General features: G+C 35.1%; 1 protein-coding gene across 3 annotated transcripts in view; it reads left to right on the forward strand.

The window, feature by feature from the left end:
• Positions 1–23563, forward strand: part of AHCTF1 (AT-hook containing transcription factor 1) — an 81766-nt gene that overhangs the window by 22362 nt on the left and 35841 nt on the right. For all 3 annotated transcript variants that reach the window (XM_024739031.1, XM_024739037.1, XM_024739047.1), the window contains exons 5-19: positions 1597–1804; positions 3459–3575; positions 4902–4986; positions 6335–6485; positions 7814–7946; positions 8065–8246; positions 8690–8751; positions 9587–9715; positions 16265–16355; positions 17421–17510; positions 19860–20000; positions 20664–20768; positions 21637–21730; positions 23178–23301; positions 23437–23493. In XM_024739031.1, the coding sequence (XP_024594799.1) occupies positions 1597–1804; positions 3459–3575; positions 4902–4986; positions 6335–6485; positions 7814–7946; positions 8065–8246; positions 8690–8751; positions 9587–9715; positions 16265–16355; positions 17421–17510; positions 19860–20000; positions 20664–20768; positions 21637–21730; positions 23178–23301; positions 23437–23493 (1769 nt within the window). The remainder of the gene's footprint in view (positions 1–1596; positions 1805–3458; positions 3576–4901; positions 4987–6334; positions 6486–7813; positions 7947–8064; positions 8247–8689; positions 8752–9586; positions 9716–16264; positions 16356–17420; positions 17511–19859; positions 20001–20663; positions 20769–21636; positions 21731–23177; positions 23302–23436; positions 23494–23563) is intronic.

Raw genomic sequence — 23563 nt, forward strand, 5'->3', positions numbered from 1 at the left:
ATGGCATGCAGGATCTTAGTTCCCAGACCAGGGATTGAACCCTTGCCCCCTGCATTGGGAGCACGGAGTCTTAACCACTGGACCACCAGGGAAGTCACCCTTCTCTCTTTTTTACTCTGTACTAATCTAAAGCAAATAACAGTTATTTTACTACATAATCATGATGTGGTTTACCACTGTTAACGACATTAAATCTGGACTCACATTTGACAGTTTGCGTCTCATGTCTATTAATTGAGAGCCGTCCTACCTCTATCCTCTCCTTATTCATTTATTTATTTTTAGTGCCACTGACTTGCTGAAGATGTTAGTTATCTGGTAAAATGCCCCACATTTTGGTATTATCTGTGTGTCTTCATGTGATGTCATTTACATTTTGTATTTTCTGCAATTGTTAAGTTAGCTCTGATTAGATTGATTTAACACTTGACAAGTATACTTCAGAAGTGCTGGGTATTTCATGATGTATCACAGCAGGAGGCACATGGTGTCTTGTTTCATGTTCAGTGATCAGTGGGTTCAGATGACGACAGCATGATCCATCAACCTTTGTACCAGTGGTTCTCGGGTGATTTTTTGCCCTCTAGATTTTTGGTCGTATCTGGAGACATTTTTGGCCATTAATACTGGGGGGAGATGATGCTACTTGGCGTCTGGTAGATAGAAGCCAAGGATGCTGTGAACATCCTATAAAGCACAAGACAGCCCCCACAGCAAAGAATTATCTGACCCAAGATGTCAGTGGAGCCAAGGTTGAAAAACCATACTTTGTTTCATCCACTGAGATTGTTGCCTAGGTCTCTTGTGTCATTAGGGTGCAAAAAAAGATGATTTTAAAGTTCTGTTAATCTAAAGAATAATTTTCTGATTAACTAGGGCCATTTGTTCACCTTGAAATACAGTTTGTACAGAAAAGGGAGAATAAATGCGTATATTACTATTTCTTTAAGTACTAATTTTCAGAGTAAGAAGCTGGTACTCAGCTACTTTCAGTGTTTCAATTCATTAAGGTCTCTTGTAAGTAAGGAGGGCAGGAACCCATGGGGTTTTATATATTGTACTTAATGTGTTTTATTCATTTTCATTATTTTCTTCTCATGCTCAAAGATGTTCTGTTTTTGCTAACGAAGGCACCTTCATGTAGTCTGACACATCCCCTCAGATTTTGATAGCTTCCTAGATTTCTGGCACAGGATGTGCCAGGCTCATCATATATATTTTCTGCTTCTGACTTGGAACCAGCCATTCTCCAAGGGGAATATTTAGGTTGTTAGTTGTAAATTTGAATAAAGAAACCATCAGCTTTATTTATGATTGTTAAGGAAATTGTTTAATTCTTTTAAAATAAAGAGTCTACTTTAGATAATATTTGATGTGTGCTATGAGATTTTTAAGAAATTATACAATTAAATATATTTCGAAAATTATAGCATTTAAAATAAAGGCGGTTATTTTATAGTTCAGTATGCTTTGTTATCACTAATCTTATTTTAATTGACCCCAGTAGTTTTCAGTTGCTGCTTGAATAATGGGCGACACACTTGCTTTTATGATGTTTATAGTTCGTTAATCTTACTTGTCTTATTTATTTTTTAGACCTTGAAGTTATAACTGGTATCCCAGCTGAAGTACCACACATCAGAGAAAATGTGATGCAAGAGGGACGCCATCTGTGTTTTCAATTAGTAAGCCCATCAGGAACAGCTGTTTCAACCCTTAGTTACATAAACCGGACAAATCAGCTTGCTGTTGGTTTTTCTGATGGGTATCTAGCACTTTGGAATATGAAAAGCATGAAAAGAGAGTAAGTACAACTTTTTTCTTCGATTATGTGATTATTGGTAATTTCTTTGTGAATGTAACTTGTTCTCAATTACTAATATTTAAAAATTAACATAAAAAATTAACATAAACAGGAAAAGATAGGATAATGATTGAATGACTATGTAATTTTCCATTGCATTAAATTATAACTTTGTATAATAAAGGAGTGACCTAGCACATGAATTTCGGTTGATTCAGTATATTTAAAAGGCATTTTAGGGAATTTCCTGGTGGTCCAGTGATTAGCACTCTGTGCTTTCACTGCTGTAGCCCGGATTCAGTCCCTGGTCGGGGAACTAAGGTCCTGCAAGCAGTGTGGCTCGGCCGGGGGAAATAAAGGCATTGCAGTCATTGTGGTGTTCAATTTGCTAGTAACTATGACTATATCAAGATAAACTACATATTTGTATAGTATGAATTCCTTCAGAAGTACTTTTCTACATAACCATATGTGTAAGGTAGTTTAATAGTAGTAGTTCTCAGTTCACAGAAAAACAAAAGCTTTTTTAAAAAGTTACAAAATACTGTGTTAAAAATTTTTTATGCTGTCAAAAACTTCCCCCAAGTATAATTATACTGATACTTTTCTATTAATCTTTATGTTGTTAAAATTGCTGAGGAATTGACTCTTTATTGAGGGAGGTAAGGCACTATAGGTTTTAAGTCTAATCTCTGTTAAGAGTTAAGTAGATACCTATTTGTCTCTTAAGTTGTCAATTTAATATTTATTTCTTCTTTTTTCTTCCAAGTAATATTGGAATATTTTCTTGAGTAATTTGTCTTGCAAATGAGTCAACAAAATACTCACCCTTCCAAACTTTCTGCTCAGTTCGTCTCACCAACAAATTGGTACCTACTTGGCTGTGTTTGGTTATAAATATTTGCCAAGTTTGAAGTGAAGGAAAAAGAGAGAGGTAGAAAATAAAGATTCTCATCTATACCCATTTTTTACTGTTGGGTTCTTTGATGATATTAGAGTGTTACTAGCCCCTTAAGTAAACATTAACGGTCCTTGCACCTCCTCAAAGTCAAATTTTTCTGCAAAGTGCCAGTGATGAAGTGGCAATGCTATTGCCTAGTAGCTCCCTATGGGAAGTCCATCTCAACTCCCTTTGTTGATACCTTTTTATCAGCTCTTGTTTTTGCATAGCTCCCAAAGGAGTGCCTGGAGAACCTGGCTTTTTCTTTAGCACTATCATCCTTCACTGATCATGATTTTCCAAAGGGTTTGTGAGAACTCTTCAGATTCTAACTCATTCTGTTGTCGTAATGGGGAAATTGACTCTAAACCCAAGCAGCTGAAATAGAGTGTTGTGGCAGTATTTCATCTCTTTCTAGAGTACCTGTTATTGGGGAACAGTACATCGTGGAATACGTTTACACGCCTGGAAGGACTAGTTCACGCATGTGTATATGCATGTGCTTTAGTAATTTTAACCCTTCCCAGTTCTACCTGGGAGATGGGGTGCCATGCTCATTGTCTTGATGTCTTGTACCCTGTGTATTTTTGAAGATAAGACGATTGTATGAACAGCAGTTGCTCTAACCCAGATTCTTACATGAGGCATCTTCTTCCTTTTCATGAAATTATAACTTAAAAGTATGAAGTGTACTGATTTTTGTGCCTGTTACAGATACTACACACAGTTGGAAGGTGGAAGAGTTCCTGTATATGCTGTCACTTTTCAAGAACCTGAGAATGATCCTCGTAATTGCTGTTACTTGTGGGCTGTTCAGTCTACACAAGATAGGTAAGTGTGATACATGTGGTTTTAAATATTTGTCAGGAATGGAGTAGCAGTTAATTTCTTTTGCAGAGCTTTGTACTGTGTTGTCTCTTTTTAGTGAAAGTGACAAATTCAGTGAATTAGAAAGTGGTAGTTGAAATGACTTTAAAAGGGAAATGATTATTTCTGCATGTTTGAGTAATGCTGAGATATCAGTAAGAAGAAATTGTGCTTACTTGACCTGTTCAGGTGTTATTTCAGAGAGTAAGCCAATACACATGAGTAGGCAATTTCTTATTCCTTAGGCAATTTTTATGGCCTTCTATGTTCTCTCATGAGAGCATTTTTTCTCTTTTATAATCTCATTCCTTTTTTCTCTTTGTTGTGTATGTATCTGTACTGTGTTCTCTAGTCCCTCTACTTGCCTTTTGCAGTATATTCCTAGGGTTAATTCAGTTAATTTTTCCGTCTTTCATAAGCTTTAATTTTATTCCAGCTATAGCTTGTGAGAAATCTTTCCTTTCAATTTAATTTCAAACCAGTTAAGCTTGTTCATTTGCAATGCTAGGACAGTGTAAGTATTGATTTTCTCTTATTTTTCATTGGTGTTTAGTACTTTCTTTGATGATCAATGAAACAGTTAAGTCTGTGGCATAAATGACATGATTTGATAACTGTTCCTAATACTTTCTCTTCCCAAGTCCGTACATGAATTGTGGTCAGCTTGGGTTTTTGTGTTAGATGTCTTCACTTTGAGGTTTTGTCTTACACTTTAGTGAGTAAGTCAGTGAAGGAAGAATTGATTTGTCACTTTGTCAATCCTGGAGGAAAATAGAAATAAAAATATAGAGACAGCTATTGGGATATTCCTCATTAAGTGAAATTTGTATTTCCATCCATCTGAGTGTAATGTGGGCTGGCAGCAGCTTGAGTAATGTGCCTTGTGATGGCTCCATGTGGTGAATGAGAAGGGACGTTTATCTGAACAATTTTTGTATCCCATTTATTTTTTCTTCCAGTATTGCCTAAGTAAAGCACACCTATTGAAGAAAGGGAGAAGGAATATTAGGTAAAGAGTTATAGTCTCAGGCACATAAGATGTCACCTAAAATATGCAAGCAACGTAAGCTTTAGTTAATTAGAATCAATAAATAATTAAATCAGTTATTATTTCAAAGGACTACATTTTGTGAAAACAGCCAAGTAAAACTAAATTCTTTACAGTGACCTCGGTTTTGTCACATGCACTCAATATTGTATGCAGATTAAATTTATTTGGACACTAAAAGGTGCTTAATGCATTAATACGATATTCAGTATTTCTCCTTAGCTAATTTCTGTTTCTTTCAGTGAAGGGGATGTTTTGAGTTTGCATCTGCTTCAGCTGGCCTTTGGTGACAGAAAGTGTTTGGCATCAGGACAAATTTTATATGAGGTAAATGGTAATGGTAGTATGGGTTCAGAGTACCATTTTGTTCATTGTTTGCCTGTTTTAAGTCTTTGTTTTAAGATACTGAGATATTGAAATGTTATTCTTCTATTCAAGTTAATACTGTATTCGTAATATAATGTAAAAAGTATTAGATTAGGGATCAGGAGACTGGTATTTTACCAAGGTAGCAATCTTAAAATCTTCAGGTGTCACTTTCCTCTAAAATGAGGGGATTAGACAAGACAAACTTGTGGCCTAATTGGTAGCCAGGAAAAATAACCCCACTTTCTTGCTCTAAGATAACAAGCAGTAAGCCATGGGGTGACTTTATAGTCTTGTCGCTTGCAATTGTGAAAGAGGGTAAATGCATCTACGTTTTATATGACTATTTTTCTGGCTGAATTCTTGAGGAAATAGTGGGGTCCTGCTAATAGCCATATTTGGTTAGCCATCACATTTAACTTCTCTAGAACAGGCTTTCTTAACCTAGTATTTGAGGGTGTGTGTTTGGGTTTTAGGGAATTTGTGAAGCCCCTGAATTACGTGTGGCATCTTCATGATCACAGTGTCCGCGTCGTCCCTCCCCCCGCCCCCCCAATCCTCCAGTTCCACATCTGTGGATTCAACCAATCTCGGATCAAAAATATGCGGGGGAGGGGGGGATTCCAGAGGGTTCCAAAAAGCAAAACTTGAGTTTTCCGTGCCACAGCAACTATTTACGTAGCATTCACATTGTATTAGGTATTATAAGTAATCTAGAAATGATTTAAAGTATACGGGAAGATGTGCGTAGGTTATATGCAAATATTACTCCATTTTATATGAGGGACTTGAGCATCCACAGATTTTGGTATCCGAAGAGGGTCCTGGAACCAGTCCCTCATGGACAGCAAGGGGCAACTGTATGCATTTTTCTGGGGAAAAATTCATAGCTCTTGTCAGATTGTCACAGGGATCAGCGAACAAAAATTTAAGGACTACTGTTTTAGAGCAAGAACTTCAGTGAAAACACAGAAGTAGGTTTGCTGGTCTAGAGTATACGTATATATAATTTTAATGCTTAGGTCCAGTTTACCCCCGCAACCAGTAGTGCATGAAGGTTCCCGTGTTCAGTAACAGCTTTAGAAGATTTCTTGGTAATTATTTTTGGGAGACTAAATTTAGTCTTTTATTTGTGTTTTATGCTATATAAAATTTTAGAACCCTTTTCAATAATTTGTTCTTTTCAGTCTTTTAACTTTTTTGTTTTCTTTGTATTGTAAGAAAACTCTTTTGGAGAACATTTAATTTTAGAATGACTTTTTCCTAGAATCCTATTAGGATATAGATTGCTGTACATTTTCTATTTCAGGGGTTAGAGTACTGTGAAGAAAGATATACACTGGACCTCACAGGTGGCATGTTTCCTTTGAGGGGCCAGACTGGTAATACCAAACTGTTGGGATGCCAAACTGTAGAGAAATTTCGATCTCATGGTGACAGGGAGGAAGGCATGAATGAAGGTTGGTTAAAAGTACTCTTATTATATACCATGTGAATACTTGATTTAAGATTCATCTTGATTTAAGATATATGACAGATATTGTTTTCTGTAGTTCATTGGAATACTAATTGTGGAATATATTCAGGTCTGTATGAGATATGAGGTATGTCTTGCTCTCCAGATTGCCATGTGTAGAACTCAAGAATTGAATGAGAAAATGAGAAACCCTTGTATTTTGATCCAGCTCTCAAAACAGACAGACATACAAAAAAAGGTCTCTAGTTGTAACTAGTATGAATAGTCTCTGAATAATGTTTACCTCTGTATTTTTTGAGACGTATACGGCAAACATGCTTTGGTTGCCTTGAATTTTTTGTCTCCTTTAGTGTCATTCCTTCTTCCTGGTAAACATTCTGGCATAGTGAAAATTGCATAGATCTTAGAATCCAACCAACATGGATTCAAGTCCCAGCTCTGTCACTAGTTGTAACCTTTCATAAATTATTTAACATTTGTGACTGAGCCTCTTGTTTCCTTACCTGTGAGTGGAATAATACATTTATACCTTCTGCAAAGGGTCGGTTGTGAGGATTGAATGTGATAATGGGATAGTTTTATTTAGTTCTGGGAATGTTCATTGGGGCCCTGATTTTGTTTGTTCTTATTGGGATTCATTCTCATGGTTAGCTCATTCATTCCAGAGATGGCCTCTGTCCTAGTCCCCGCATCTATATTTGTGATCCATTCTTCACATCCAACTAAACATGTCAAAACAGAACTTATCAAACCCTGTCTCTTATTCCCCACTCACATCTTCTTTTTTATATTGCCTGTTAGTTGTGCCTCAGATTTTTACTTTCCTCTTTCCTTCTGTTGATCTCTTAACTTTGTTCCTATCCTTCTAGGCCAGCCACCATCCAGGTACTTATGTCCCCCCACCCCACCCGTTACCATATAGCTGGATCAATCCTTCTCAACTAGAATTCTTCTAAAGAATTAAGCCCTAAAGCCTAAAGGCATCCATTTTAAGTATTGATATTGTCTGGTAGCAGTGACATATTCATGGGAGAATTTTCATTCAAATCGTTTTCTACTTTTCTACCTACAATACCTCAAAGTTGCCAATGAGTACTTTTTAATAAGGTCTTCTTGAAATAGAAAAACAGTCAACATACAAGTGAATGAATCTCTTCTTATAGAATAAATGATAGAAATGTGTCTTGACAAATCAAATCAAATATGAATTAAACCTCTTAATTTATGAGAAAGTCTTGCTCTAATTTTATTTGGGGCATTTATTTTGAGATTATTTATTCTATTTTTAAAGATTATCTTCTTTTCTTTTAGCTTTGTCTCCTGACACCAGTGTTTCAGTCTTTACTTGGCAGGTGAATATATATGGACAGGGAAAGCCTTCTATATATTTGGGGCTTTTTGACATAAATCGTTGGTATCATGCACAAATGCCAGATTCGTTAAGGTATGATTTTTCTCTCTCTCTCTATGTATATATGTATGTATTTATTTATATATACATATATAGGAATTTTATGTGTAGCAGTTCATTGACTTAATAATTGTGTAAAATTTTCTTTTAGATCAGGAGAATATCTACATAATTGCTCTTATTTTGCATTGTGGTCACTGGATTCTGTTGTAAGTAGGACTTCTTCACATTACATCTTGGATATATTAGTACATGAGAGAAGTTTAAGTCGAGGAGTTCCTCCTTCATATCCACCTCCTGAGCAGTTTTTTAACCCAAGTACTTACAACTTTGGTATGTATTTCTTTAACATTACCTTTTGAGAAAAATAACATGCAAGAGTATGTGTTTGTATTTGTGTTGTGTGTATATGTGTGTATAGTGTATTGTTCATTTCTCATTGTTATTAGTTAATATATGGATAAGTTAGGAAGTTAACTTGATATATGCACACAAGAAGTTTAGTGTTTATATGTTTTATAGAGAGATTATCACTATTTTGAATTTGCTAGAAAAGGTATTAACTATTTCATATTAAGTGCACTTGTGATAAGGTTTGGTATCTTGTTAGGATAGAAATACGTGGACAAATTACTTAAAAATTTATTGTATGTAGTAATTCCATACCTTGCCTAAGAATCTGTTATTAGGATAAATTTTATTGTATTAATACCATCCCAAATATAACATGTAAGTGGACTTTTTTTTAATCTTTTTTTTTTTATTTTTTTTTTTAGATGCCACTTGTTTGTTAAACTCAGGAGTTGTTCATATAACTTGTAGTGGTTTTCAGAAGGAGGTAGGTAACAAATGACAATTTGGACAGAGTATTTCTTCTTGAACTGAAGTCAGATCATGGATTTAAACTTTACATAAACTATTGTTTCGTCTTAAAAGGTAGCTTCTGCTAGGTTTATGAGATTAGCAGCTAGTAGCATCAGTTACTGACGGCAACCTTCTAGGTTCTAAGGTATTGGGATGTTTTTAGCAGCTTTATATGGATGTTAGCTCCTGAACCCCAGCCAAAAGTAAGGCAGTGCTTTACTGCATCCCTTTTTATCCATCCTCTTAATTCTCTTCCTTCTCAGAAAGCTTATGGGTAAATGAAGTAATGCAAAGAAGATACCTAGCACAGTGGCACAGTGACTGGCCCAGAGTGGGTTATGACTGTATGTTGAAAATACTTTTCCAGGAAAACACAAAGTGGCAGACCCTTTAAATGATAATCAGCTAGATGTGGCTGAATGCCATATTTATACTTCATATCAGATCTCTTTCACATTAGACCAAGAGGAATAAACTGCAAGATTTTTCTTTTGTGTATTAAGTTTGTTAAGATCTGTTACCAAGTCTGTCAGCTTTATAGAAGGTAATAGGGTTACCTTACATATAAACAACTTAAAATACCCTTATCAGTACTATTATTTGTAACTAGCAAGCATTGGTTACCTCAAGAACCTATAAGCACTTTTCCCTGCAAGAAGTACAGAAATGTAGTCTTCCACAATTTTCATTCATTGCCTTTTAGTTTTATTCAAAATGTTAAGTGTAAAGTAGGGTGATGAGTTTATTAGTTATTCTTAAATTTGATTATTTGAATTGAATAGTGACTGATATTAATCAATCTATTATAGACTTTGACTTTTTTAAAGAAATCAGGACCATCTCTCAATGAAGTCATTCCCGATAGTTACAATCGATGTCTTGCGGCTGGCCTTCTCTCACCAAGACTTATTGATATTCAACCTTCCAGTTTAAGTCAGGTGAGAGGTTTTTAACTCTGTTGTTTCTTTTGGATCACACGTTATTAGCTTTCTATTATAACAAAAATCTATTAGATAATTTCTAAAAAAGTAGATTAAGTAATATAATGCCAACTCTGCAAGTCAGTAGCTGTGGTTCTTGGGTTTGGCTTGAAATTCATACTTGTAGGACCCAATAGGCCTAACTTGCCACCAGGTCTATAGGCTAGGAAACACATCATGGCTGCATCAGGCATGTCATGAGTAGAAGTCATTATAACAGTCGAGGGGCCATTTTCTAACCCCTAGAGAGAACAGCTTAGGTGCAAGAGAATGAGACCACATGAGTGGAAACCATCTTGACTTAGGTGAATCTCAAAGTCTATAGCCACAAATTAGGGTTCCCAATATCAGCTTCCCTGGGAACTAGTTAGAAATGCAAGTTCTTGGTTCCTGCCCTAGAGCTACTGAATCAGAAACTCCAAGAGTAGAGCCCAGCAGTCCGTATTTTAATAAGCCCTTGAGGTGATTTGTGATGGTTTGAGAACCACTGCTCTATAGAAACAAGTGTCTTGTGAAAGCCTCTTAGTGAAGATTCCAGATTCCAAGTTCCTGTAAAACACAAGACAGTTATGGGAGTCGGACTTAGTCGTGGAAGCCAAAATCTTAATTTCCTAATGGATATATAAATAAAAATATTGTAAAATCCACTCACAGTTTTTGTAGTCCCAGTACATTTTACCAGTCAGATGACATTCTTAAACAGTGTTGCCAAAAAAAAAAAAAAACAGTGTTGCCTGGTGATAACCTATAATTCACATTTATTTTAACTTGATGTTTGCTAGTAAAATGTGCTTAAAGAAAGTAAACCAATCCCAGGTCATTTTCCTGTGGAGAAGGAGAAAATGTTTTATTAACTTTCCCCTCAAGTAGTGTTGGAATTAAGTTATTTAAATAATTGCAGGTATGTAACATAATGAATTGTTAGGAAAAGAGCCTTTTAAATATCAGACGAAATGTAAATATTGCTGCTGGTGATTTAACACCTGCAGTTGGAATTTAATGCCTAATTTCATAGAAATAAGAGAAATTTTCAATACTATTAGGGGATTTTTTTTTTCCTTTCTCTCCCCCCTCTCCTTTTATATTACTGTACTGAGCAAATATTCACTGTGCAGTCATGTACAGTTGTCCCTCTGTATCCACGAGGGATTGGTTCCTGGACCCCCACAGATACCAGATTTCAAGGATGCTCCTAGTACCTTATGTAAAATGGCATAGTATATGCATGTAACCTATGCACACCCACCCAAGTACTTTAAATCATCTCTAGATTAAAGTACTTAGTACAGCGTACATGCTATATAAGTAGTTGCTGGCACACGACAAATTCAAGTTTTGTTTTTTGGAACTTTCTGGAATTTTTTTCCCCTGAATGTTTTCTGTCTGCAGTTGGTTGTATTGTGGATGAGGAACTGACTGTGGATATCTACATAAACATTTTCTTATATAACTTTTGTTTTTTCCTGGAGTTTCCAGATGGCCTTAACAAAAAACCAAAAACCCTTGCCTAGCCTGTCATTCACACAACCTTAATTTTTTCTTTTCAGCTTGTTTTTGCTCTCTGTAGAGAACCCCATTAGACAAATGTTGACCGTCTAAGTTGATCTTAGGTTAACTTATCTTTGCTTTCCAACTGTTTGTCTCATTTGCCTCTGATTTTATTTTCTGGGAGATTTCTTCATCTTCCTTTCTTTCTTTTAGATTTTAAAAATTTAGCCCCAATTTAAAATTTCTGTGAGCTCTTACTCTTTGATCATCCTTTTTTCATAGTATTCTGTTCTATTTTATGGATGAAATATCTTCTCCTAGCTATGTATGTTTCAGGTTTTATTTAGTTCCATGAATTATCTCTATCTTCTCTGGAGTTATTTTTATTATTGTAGTCTTTCTGATCTGGTGGCTATCCTTAAATGTTTGGTGGTTCTTAGTTATCTTTTCATATGTTAAGTGAGTCAGTAACGGATTATAAACTGTCTTTTGTGTGTTTTGTGTGGATAGAGTTCATCCAGAGGTATCTTTTACTTTAGGACAATAGATTGGATGTGCACCATTTTAGTTGAGAAACGCAGATTTTTTTTCTGGGGCTATTCAGTGTCTCCAGAGATCTATCAGGCTGGCTCCACAGTTCTTTGCTGCCGGGTAACAGAAGGGTGGAGACTGTCTGTTCTAGATACTAAGTTTGAACCCGTTGCCTGTATTCAGTCCCATGTTTGATCACTCTTTCACCCACTTTCCTCTGTACCTGGATTCTCCAAGAACTTAACCTGATAGGATTCTGAGAGCCAAACTGTCTGTATTCTCATCTGTAGTTCCCCTCTGTGGGGACTCTAGGATGTGGTTTCCTTCACACTGCTAAGTCAGTCACCTTTCCTCTGCTTAGTACTGCTTTTCAAAAATTTTGTTGAGCTGTCTTATCCCATGATGCCTTCCCTTCCCTTTTCTTTGTCCTTGTTAATTTATACTTTTTTTGACTCTTTACCATCGTTTTAGTGAGACCCAGTGATGATGTAGGGGTAGGAAATAAAGGCTATGGTGTGATGTTCCATTTTTAGACACAAGTAACAAGGATTTTTTTTTTTAAGAGAAGCCTGTTTGGAGACTGGAGCACTTTACGGGAAAGACTCATTCTTCCATCAGCTGGATCACGTCCAAAATATTTCATCTGAATTTCTTGGCCAACTTCTAATCCTAAAGCAGTGGGATGTTTAATCTTCCGTTGATCATGTTGTGTGTTATGAAGCAGTGCTGCAGTCATATTTGGATATAGTTTAACCATTACTCAGTGTCTCTGATTTCAGTTATTGTGACGGTGTACACTGCTCCCGTTTCTAACTGCTGCTCTTGATCATCTTCGCAGATTTCGGGAATGAAGTCTCTTGCTTCATGCATAGCACTGGGTGTTGGTACAAATACAGAAAATGTTTCTTCATACACCTGACTAATAGTTACTCCTGTTTCAGCCTGAAGTTATTTTTAATTGATATCCACCTGGTCCAACAAATTTTGCTCACTTTAGTAATGGAACCTGAACAGTTTCTACAACAGGTCCACTTTCTTTTCTAGATGCTTGAGGTTTTGAAATAGTTTTGTTCATAATCTTCTTTTGTTCATTGCGAGTAGTGTGATCTTTTTAGCCCATCTGTTTGTTGCATGTTCTAGCAGAATCGTTAATATGTTGTGTAGAAGAAATCTCTTCTGTCTAATGGTCCGTGGACAATCTGTGGGCTGTGCATTTGCATTTAAGCTAGCGGGCTTCCATTCCCCTCCCCTCCAAGAAAACAAAATTGAAAACACAAGATTCAAAATGGCTTTATGCAGCTCTGAATTAGATTTATTAAAAGACCTCAGGTAAATTTTGCCCTGGTGGCCCTGCTCATAGGGCCCTTTGGTCAGGAAATGAAACTGACTATCCTTCCCTGCCAAAGGCTCCAAATTAGTATTGTGTGGGAACTGTTTATCATCCTTAGGAGTTGGGCACTTTAAGTGCTCTATTTAATTTTTTTACTTTAGGGAATTAATACTGATTCCTCCCTACCCCCGCTGCCATTATACATTATCAAGTTTAGTTAAAGCAATGATATCTAAGTTTTAAAAAGAAAAGTGAAACTAGAAAAAAATTACCTGTAACTCAACCATGTTAATGAAGCAGCATTTAATGTTTTCTGTGATTATTTTGTGTTAACCCGACCCTTGTTGTTTTTTCCACTTATATAGATAATACATGAATAATTTGAATTGAGAAAATTGACTAAAGTATATGGAAATATGCAAATATTGGCATTTTGTTGACTTTTTCCATATATCTTCTTTAAAACTTTATTCCTAGAATAGACCAAATTGAGCTGAATTGGTTAGTGATGCGTACACAGAGGTAAAACAAAAAGAAAAGCAAGAAAGTGATTCCTAGGGCTTCCCTGGTGGCTCAGTGGTTAAGAATCCACCTGCCAATGCAGGGCACACGGGTTTGAGCCCTGGTCTGGGAAGATGCCACTGAGCATCTAAGCCTGTGTGCCACAACTGCTGAAGCCCACCTGCCTAGAGCCCATGCTCTGCAACAAGAGAAGCCACCGTGATGAGAGGCCCGTGCACCGCAATGAAGAGTAGCCCCCGCTTGCGCAACTAGAGAATGCCCGCGCGCAGCAACGAAGACCCAGCGCAGCCAAAAAAAAAAGAAGTGATTGCTACAAAAGGCTGGAGAGTGGTTACCATGGGGGATGGGAGGAGTGAGTGGGATTTGCTTTTGATCAGGTAGGAGGAGACAGGGCTTCTGGGAAGTATTCTCAATCTAGACTTGGGCCATAGTTTCAGCAGTGTCCACTTGGTAATTATTTGTTAGTTGTATGTATGGTATATGGACTTTTTGATATGTATACTTTCCTGTATCTCTTTATCCCTCCATATACATGAAAAGGATGATATACATGTAATTTCATATAATGTTGTCAGGATTTGTTCTTCTGTTGATTACATATTTGTAGGTTTTACCTTTTTTCTTATTGGGTTGTCTTTATAGAAATTCTTTATTAAAATATGTAGGTATTTATCCTGTCATAAATCTTACAGATATTTCCCCCATCATTTGCTCTTCACTGTTTTATGGTATCTCTTACCACATTCAAAATAATATTTTTAGAGTCAAGTGCATTTTATAGCTCTGGCTTAAAAAAATTTTCCTAACACTTAAATGTTTCTTTAACATTTAAGGCTATAATTCATTTTTGTGTGTCATATAAGGTAAAGGTACATTTTTCTTTTTGCCAGATGATTAGTCCAGCTGTGCTATATCATTTGTGAAACAGGACCCATAATAACCTTTTATCACGCTACTGAAATACCACCTTTATCTGATATTATATGTCCATATCTACTGGGTTCTATTTCCAGGTTTTTATCTTGTTTCATAAATCTAGTTACCTATTTCTATACCATTTTAATATACTGCTTTGATATTTGGTAACACAGTCTCTTTTTAATCTATAATTTTTGAAAGTTCATAGGCAGTTCTTTTTTATTAATTATAAGATGGTTTTATCCAGTGCTCCTGTTGGAAATCTTTTGGGAATTTTATTATATCCACATGTTAATTTGAGGGAGAATTGGCATTTTTATAATCATCTAGGTATAAATGGTATATCTTTCCAATTATTTAGGGTTTGTTTTACATCTATCAGTAAGAGTTTATGATTATTTTCTAGTGGGTTTCTTTCTATTTTTATCCCTAAGTGTTTTGTAGTATTTTTATGAGTAGACCATTTTCCCTATATTCATTTCTAGATGGAGTTGATTTTTGTATATATATATATATATATATATACAAATATATATATATATTTTTGTATATTCATTTGGTATCTACTTAACTAAATTAGAATATCTTAGATTTTCAAGATATGCAACCATCAGCAAATATAGGCTTTCCGTGCCCCCCCCATTTTTGTTTATTACTTTATTTTCTCATGGCATTTGGTAGAACCTCTACAAACCATAGAAAAATAATTGTACTAGCAGTCATCCTTGTTTTGTCCCTGATTTTAATGTAAATTGTTCTGGTGAATCTCCATTCAGAATCATGCTATTTTTAGTTTTGGAGAATTTTTATCATATTGTAGCTCGCTCTTCCTGTTTAACTTATCTATTTATTCATATGATTCCTTTTTTAAAAAGTCTTTGCTGCTGTAGTGAATGAAATTCATAGATTCCTAAACGAGATGTATAATGCTTTTTTAAAAAATAGTGTTGTTGAGATTTAATTCATATCCCATTCAGTTCAGTGGTTTTTAGTATATTTATGGAGTTGTACAACTATCACAACATTAAATTTTAGAGCATTTTTATCACCTTCCCCCAAACCCCATACCCATTAGCAGTCAATTCCTTTTCCTCCCTTCTCTCTCCTAGCCTTTGGTAACTACTAATCTACTCTCTGTCTATAGATTTACTTGTACTAGACATTTCATACAAATGGAATCAAATAATATATGGCCTTTTGTGACTGACTTTGACTTGGCACAGTGTTTTTCAAGGTTCATTCATGTTGGAGCATGTATCAGTACTTCATCCCATTTTCTGGCTGTGTAATATTCCACTGTACGATATACTACATTTTATTTATCCGTTCTTCAGTTGAAGGGCATTTTGGTTATTCTCATTTTTGGCTGTTATGAATAATGCTGCTTCATGTACAGTTTTTGTGTGGACATGTGTTTTTATATCTCTTGTGTGTGTACCTAGGTGTGGAATTGCTGGGTCATTTGGTAACTCTCTGTTTAAGATTTTGAGGAACTACCAGACCAAACTGGCTGTCCCATTTTACATTCCCACCAGCAGTGTATGAGGATTTTCTGCACCATCACCAATGCTTCTTACCTTGTGTATAGCCATCCTAGTGAATCATAATGATTTTTAATCCTTTAAAAATTTGTGTTCTGAACTAGAACTTGCTGCCTCTGTCTCTGATCACATATCCTTTCTTTTCTTTCTTTTTCTTTTTTTTAACACATCATTTAGGAAGAACAGTTAGAAGCTATATTGTCAGCAGCAATCCAGACAAGTTCTCTGGGACTTTTGACTGGATGTATCAAAAGGTGGATAACAGAAGGTAAGATTATGATTTTTAACAATTAAAAACTACTTTCGTATTTTTAAAACTATCAATTCACTGTTTTGCGGGGGGTTAAGTTAAACTTTATTTTGAGATAATTGTAGGTTCATGTGCAGTTGTAAGACATTTACAGTGTACCCTTACCCCCATGAATGATAAGATCTGGCAAGTCTCTAATATTATATCACACCCAGGACCTCTCTTGTTGCCCTTTCATAGCCATGCCTACTACCCCCGGCCGCCACCCCATTCCTAATGCCTGGCACCCATTCATTTATTGTCTATTTCTGTAATTCTGTCATTTCAAAAATGTTCATGGATGGAATCCTACAGTACGTAACCTTTTAGGATTGGCTCTTTTTCACTCAAAAGTTTTCTGGGGATTCATTCAAGTTGTGTGTATTACTCTCTTTATAAACACACACACACATTGTTTCTGTTCTGACCATTTGAGAATAAGTTGAAGGCATCATGCTTCTTTACTGAAATACTTCAATATATTCCTTCTAAGAACAAGGATATTCACTTAAAAAAACACTTTTTAGTTATAAAAATCAAGAAAGCTAATATTGATGCATGCTGTTGTCTAATCTGTAGACCTTATTGGAATCTCACTAATTGTCCTAATGTCCTTTGTAACATTTTTAGGGAGGGGGAATTCAGAATCCAATCCAGAATATTTTGTATTTAGTTTTCAGGTCTTTTTAACTCTCTCTTAATCCTGTATAATTCTTAAGCCATTGTCTTTGAAGAAAGTTACATTTTTAAAGAATATGGGCAGTATTATTTTATAGCCTGCCTATCAGTTTGTGTTTGTTGATCTTTCCTCATGATTAGATTCACATTTTACAGTTTTACAGCAGTGTTATGTAAATTGATGTGCTCCCTGAAGTGATACCCTGAAGGTACATGTTACCAGTTTGTCTCCATTAATGTTGATGTTAAGGGCGCTCACTTGGTTAGGGTGGTTTCTGTCAGGTTTCTCCACTGAAAAGTTTCTAATTTTTTTTTTTTGTAATTAATAATCATTCTCTATTTTTCCCTTTCATATTTACAAATAAGAACAACCAAATTCTGCTGCTAATTTGCGCTTTGTTCTTGAATGGACATGGAATAAAGCGGTTCTCACAAAAGAGGAATTTGACAGACTATGTAAGTAGTATATTAAAAAACTAATCTTGTGTTATGTTTTGAGTATATAGCAATAATAATTTTTAATCATTTTGAAGTTGCAAACTCTTTAAAGAAGTCCCAGAAGGAAACTTATTTCTTTTTACATTAGCGTGACAGGGTTTTTCAATAGATCGTTTATTTTTTTTGTTTGTTTATTTTTTAAATGAGCATGCATTAGCTTTAATAAAACAGTGAAAATATCCCACATTGAAAAATGTCAACTTCATATTACTTATTCATATAATCCTTTGCAATCATCATGGATAATTTGAGATGGACTCTCCTTAAATTCAGCAGATCATTTAAATTGGCAGCATGTTAGGTATGTCCACAGTAGCAAGTTTCAGAATTATAGCTTAATCATCTTTTGATCGTAGGCATTTAATTTATAAAATATGCTAATGATGGAGTAAAGAGAATATGCCAGTTAACTTCTGAGCTTTATTCATTTTCCATTTAAAATATTTATGAAGCTAAATAGCAGGGCAAAAACTCAATCACCTATCTTCTACCAACAGATGTCATTAGTCATTATCTAGTCTTGTTTTTTAGTGAATTGTACACTTTGAGTTTTCTTGTATTCTGTGAATATTAGCCCATTATGCCCAACTGGTGCAAAAATAATGTTAAAGGTAATATATGATTGCCCTGTACGTGAAAGTAAAATTTAAGTTTATTTAGAAGTATATATGTATTTGTTATTAGAATTATTATGTCACGATGAATGAACAAGTCGGACTTATTTAAAAAGTTATTCTTAGTAGAGGATTTTTAAACCAACAAAATTTGGTAGGAGTACATGGGGTTCTGTATAATATTTTTAGAGTGTACTTAAATGAAATTGTAAACATGAAATAAGTAATTTTAAATATTTCAGTAATCATTGTACATTTGAAGTGTGGAACACCTGATAATTCAGAATCAGGGTGAAAAAAATATTTTTTTGAGAGGAAAATGTTTTCAGGGCTGATTATATGTAGGTTATGTAAAAAAAATTCAACTTGGGAATTCCCTGGTGGTCCAGTGGTTAGGACTCAGTGCTTTCACTGTGGGGGCCTGAGTTTGATCCCTGGTCAGGGAACTAAGATCCCCCAAGCCATGTGGCTTGGCCAAAAAAAAAAATTCGACTCAGTTCATAAGTTGTATGCTTTTATTTTGCTTTGAGCATAATGTGGTGTTTCAGGGTTGAACTTGGTAGCTTAACCATTATTATTACTGCTTTGAGCTTTATTACTGCTTATTATTATTTTTTTAGCTAAGAATAATTAAAATACAAAGCATAATAGTTTTTTAAATGTATTGGAAGTAAAGCAAATGATTTGAGGAAGTATTCAAAATTAAGGTATTTGTTTTCTGGTCTAATCACACATAATTATTAATGTAATTAAATCTTATCTAAAACAATGTAACCAATAGCTGCTAAAATAGCTTCTCCCAAAAGTGCATTTGTAAACTCAACCTTGAGTTTGAAATGAGAGGACAACCGAGTCTACAGTGCATTCATTGTAGAAAGCATGCAATTATATTGTAATAGGTCTCTATCTGAGTCTTAATTTCATTGTCTCACTTTTGAAGACTGGTGGTGGAAGAAAGAGTTCTTATCAAATAATAATCACAAAACAACATAGTACATAAAAGGTCCGATATAAAAGATTTATTTGAAGGAGAAGCATTTAATGAATATAACTGATTTCTAGTGAATCTGAAGTTGAATCTATATCACTTTCCTCTGTGCTCACCTATTGCTTACCTCATTCTACATTTTTATTTTATTATTATTATTATTTTTAATTATTATTATTTTTTGGCTGCAGTGGGTCTTCGTCGTTGCGCACGGGCCTTCTCTAGTTGTGGCGAGTGGGGGCTACTCTTCCTTGCAGTGTGCGGGCTTCTCGTTGCAGTGGTTTCTCTCGTGGAGCACGGGCTCTAGGCGTGTGGGCTTCAGTAGTTGTGGCTTGCAGGCTTCAGTAGTTGTGGCTTGCGGGCTTTACAGCACAGGCTCAGTTGTGGCACACGGGCTTAGTTGCTCCGTGGCCTGTGGGATCTTCCCGGACCAGGGCTCAAACCCTGTCCCCTGCATTGGCAGGTGGATTCTTAACCACTGCGCCACCAGGGAAGTCTCATTCTGCGTTTTTAAAAAATAAAAATTTGTATTTGTGTCTGCCTTTCTAGATTTCCTTGAGGGTATTTGTCATTTGAGGCTTGTCTTTCTAGATCTCATATAGAATAATTCTCTGGTTCATAGGAATTTGATATGTTTTGCATTTGTGACTTTAGTTAATTCAGATGTACTGTGTCAAAACTAATCTTACATTTTATCCTTGAAAGGTGCGCCATTATTTGATGGTTCGTGTCGTTTCATCGATCCACAAACTATACAGTCTCTCCAGCAGTGCCATTTACTTCTTAGCAACCTTAATATAGTCTTAAGCTGTTTTGCAGCTGAGGCCCAAGAGATCACCGAGAGAGGTGTGCTATTTGTCTTATATAAATGAGTGTTTCATTGACTTTTACTTCTTGACTTCGAGAAAGAATACATTTCCTATGTATTAGATGGATTACTGGGCAAACAGGTTATTATTTCTCAAATGCTGGGATTTTTTTTTTTTTTTAATGAAAAGCTACAGAATGTTATTAGATGTGCCTTGAGCTGATGATTAAATAAGGTTGGGAAATTTGGGGATTAAGGATTGTTAAGATAGTGTACTAATGGTAGAATTTCAGATTTTTTAATTATATGTAAGTTTTTATTCATAGAGTTGGTCATTGTAATTTTTCTCCTCTGTTTTGCCATTTAAACAAAATAGCCAGTTTCGTCTAAAGGCCTGGTTTGAACAACCTGTATAATGATACTGTACTAGTTTGTTTTAATGTAAAAATCTGACTACTGAAATTAGATAAATGGAAGTATAGCTAATATAGAAGCATACGTACCTAAAGTGTCTATTTTAGTCAATGAGTTAGTTTAGCATTTTGGAGATTATTTGTTCAAGCTAAGTTTGTTTAAAAATACATACATATTGCTTAAAATCACCAAGTAATTAATTACTTTTTTTGAAAACTATTGAGTGCCTTGATTTTTCATTGTGGTTGATAAATTGAAAGCTAACAACAGATTTTAACTCTTTGCAGGTCTTATGGATTTAAGCAATAAGTATATGGTTACCCAGCTCATCTGTCAATATGCACAAGTGGTTCTTTGGTTCTCTCATTCTGGGCTTTTACCAGAGGGCTTAGGTAAAATATTTACCTAATCTATAAATATTAACATTGGAACATTCTTAAATCTTTATAATTTTGTTTTTCTGTTGTAGGATTCCTTTCTTATACCACTTATGTTTTCTTGTATTCTTCTTTTCTTACATTCTTCCCTACTTTGTACCTTCAGTGCTTCATCCCATGCCTGATACACATGTGTTCCATACATGTTTATTGGGTTAAAAGGAAAGAATATTTGCTGAAATATGGCTTCTGAAGATGGGTTCAATGATATCACCGGCTATAATTTAGATCCATAGAACTATGAATTTTATAATCTAATTTGTCCATCTTTTTCTCTTAAGGGTTCTTTTAATATGGTTATTAACCAGTATTATTAGCCATCAGTTAAATACCCTCTTTATCTAATAACTCATCTAATACCAAGAATTAGAGAATTTGACTTACTATATTTGTTTAGAACAAAAGTATCCAACTTCTTGCATTTCCAGGATACACAGACTTAGAAGTGCTTCTGCCGCTGTGCATACTTGCTGTTGATCTTCTTCTTTCATAACTCTCTTAGAGTTTTACTTGAACAGATAGTGAACTTGCTTGCTTTTAAATTATCATTTGTGCCTAAGGGAGTAAAATCATTTTCTAGAATAGCTTTTCCATGGTTTTAAGCCAGCTTCCTTTTGTTACAAGACTTTTATGGGAGACTCAGTTTTCTCATTTGTGCACCTATTAATAAAGGTGTGCAGCGTTCTTTTATTACTTTAAGAAGCCTGCAAATTGAACAACATTACAAAATTATAGTAAAATATCATTGTATGTAACTTTAAGTATTTGGGGGATATTTTGGAAATATTACTAGCTTTTCTTCTAACTCTTAAAAAACATCTAGATGATGCTGTGCAGTTGTCAAGGTTATGCTACAACTACCCTGTAATTCAGAACTACTACACCAGTCGTCGACAGAAGTGTGAGCGTTCATCAAGGTATAGTACATCCAGAACCTTCAAAAACTATTTTAGAAGTTACTTGTGTAAGAAGTTAAAGCTTTCTCAGAACAGAATTCATCATGTTATAAAACGATCTAATGGGTGGAATTCTCAGTAAAGTATATGAATTTGTCACCAGCATTACTATTTTAGTTGTAATGTTTGCCTTGACCTAATGGTTACACCTTTATTTTAGAACTTGAGAATAGCTATTTATTATTTCCTAAATAAAACTATTTACCACATGATTGATTCATTGGAGGAGATTCTATAATTTAAGCATGTATTTTTCCTGAGAATTCTTACACAGAAAAAGACTAGAAGCAACTGTTTATTAAAGCATAAAATATATATCACGTTAGTTATTTTACATTATTTTTCCATTACCATTTGCATTTCAGCACTTCAACCACTTTTTTCTTTATTTCCTTTATTTCTCTTTTCTTTAAATACATACTCCCCCCTTCCCTTTAAATACATATGTAGTTGGTTCCTTTGAAATAAATATATAGAAGTAATAGAAGAAAAAAGAGTAGTGTTTAGAGCCTTGGCTCTACCTTGGGATTATAAATAGCCTTCTTCTACAGGTTGGAATGACAGAATTGTAGAGCAGCTTAGAACCTTTAGAGCAGTGATTCACAAACCTTGGTTCTGGGTTTGTTGTGTCAGACTCACTTGGAAATCTGTATAAGGCTGCGCATGGCAAGTTGGGAGATCCAGTACTTTAGAGTAACTGATCTACGATAGTGAGCATTGGCTTGGGAGATTTATTAGACATATTGAAAATTTCTAGATCTGTTATTTCCAAAGTGTATGTCCTTGAGCAGGTTGGCTAAGCTTTCTAATCGTATTTGTCACATAAATTATAAAGTTAATATAAAGATGAAATAAAATACTATATGCAAGGTACCTCTTACAGTGCCTTACTCCTAAGAAAATTTCATTCAATAATTAGTAACTGCTCCTGCTGTTATTAATCTTAGATGAGGAAACAGACAAGGTCCATATCTGCTTACCCCCTTGTAGGTGCTCAGTAATATATATTATCAGGGAATTAATGAGGTTAAAAGACTAGTCCAAATGATGAAACTGAAAATATTGACATTGAACTACAGTATTATTTTCTTTATACTGAGCTGCCATGCTCTTTGGTAATCTCAAGATGGTAAAAAGTAAGCCTCAGGCATTTTGCTGGCTAGACCACATTCTGCCCTGGAATCTGACCTTCACTGACTGACTTGCTGATGACCAAACTTGAAGCTTCTTCAGGGTTTATCTGACTAACTTTCCTTGATGTCTGGATTTCTCATGATGGGATCCTGTCCTCGAATCTCTTCTGCCTTTGATAGTTGAGATCATTACTTTTAAGAGTTCGGTGCTTTTTGTTTTGATAATAATAATTTAACACTAATGTTAAATATCCTTAATGTTGCCCTTATTGCAGAGGGAAGTGGAACCCTGATTGCTTGATGATTGATGGAATGGTTTCTCAGTTAGGAGATCGAGTAGAGAAGTTGTGGAAACGGGATGAAGGAGGCACAGGAAAATATCCTCCTACTAGTCTACATGTAGGTTTGCAATAACATGATATCATTTTTTAGTCTCCAAAGTTGGGCGGGGTTTTTCATACCTGGCACGGGCTTGGGAAAGCAAGGAGCATAGATGAACGAATATATACAATGCACTAAATTTTTTTTTAATAGGCATTACTTGACATATACCTACTAGACAACGTTACCGAAGCAAGCAAGCATTCTGTTGTATCCTTTAAAATTTTATCAAATAATTCATGTATTACCAAAATCATTCAGTGTCAGACTGGTGGGAACC

This window comes from Neophocaena asiaeorientalis, unplaced genomic scaffold (genome assembly GCF_003031525.2).
Source record: "Neophocaena asiaeorientalis asiaeorientalis breed wild unplaced genomic scaffold, Neophocaena_asiaeorientalis_V1.1 scaffold347, whole genome shotgun sequence".
NCBI lineage: Eukaryota > Metazoa > Chordata > Mammalia > Artiodactyla > Phocoenidae > Neophocaena > Neophocaena asiaeorientalis.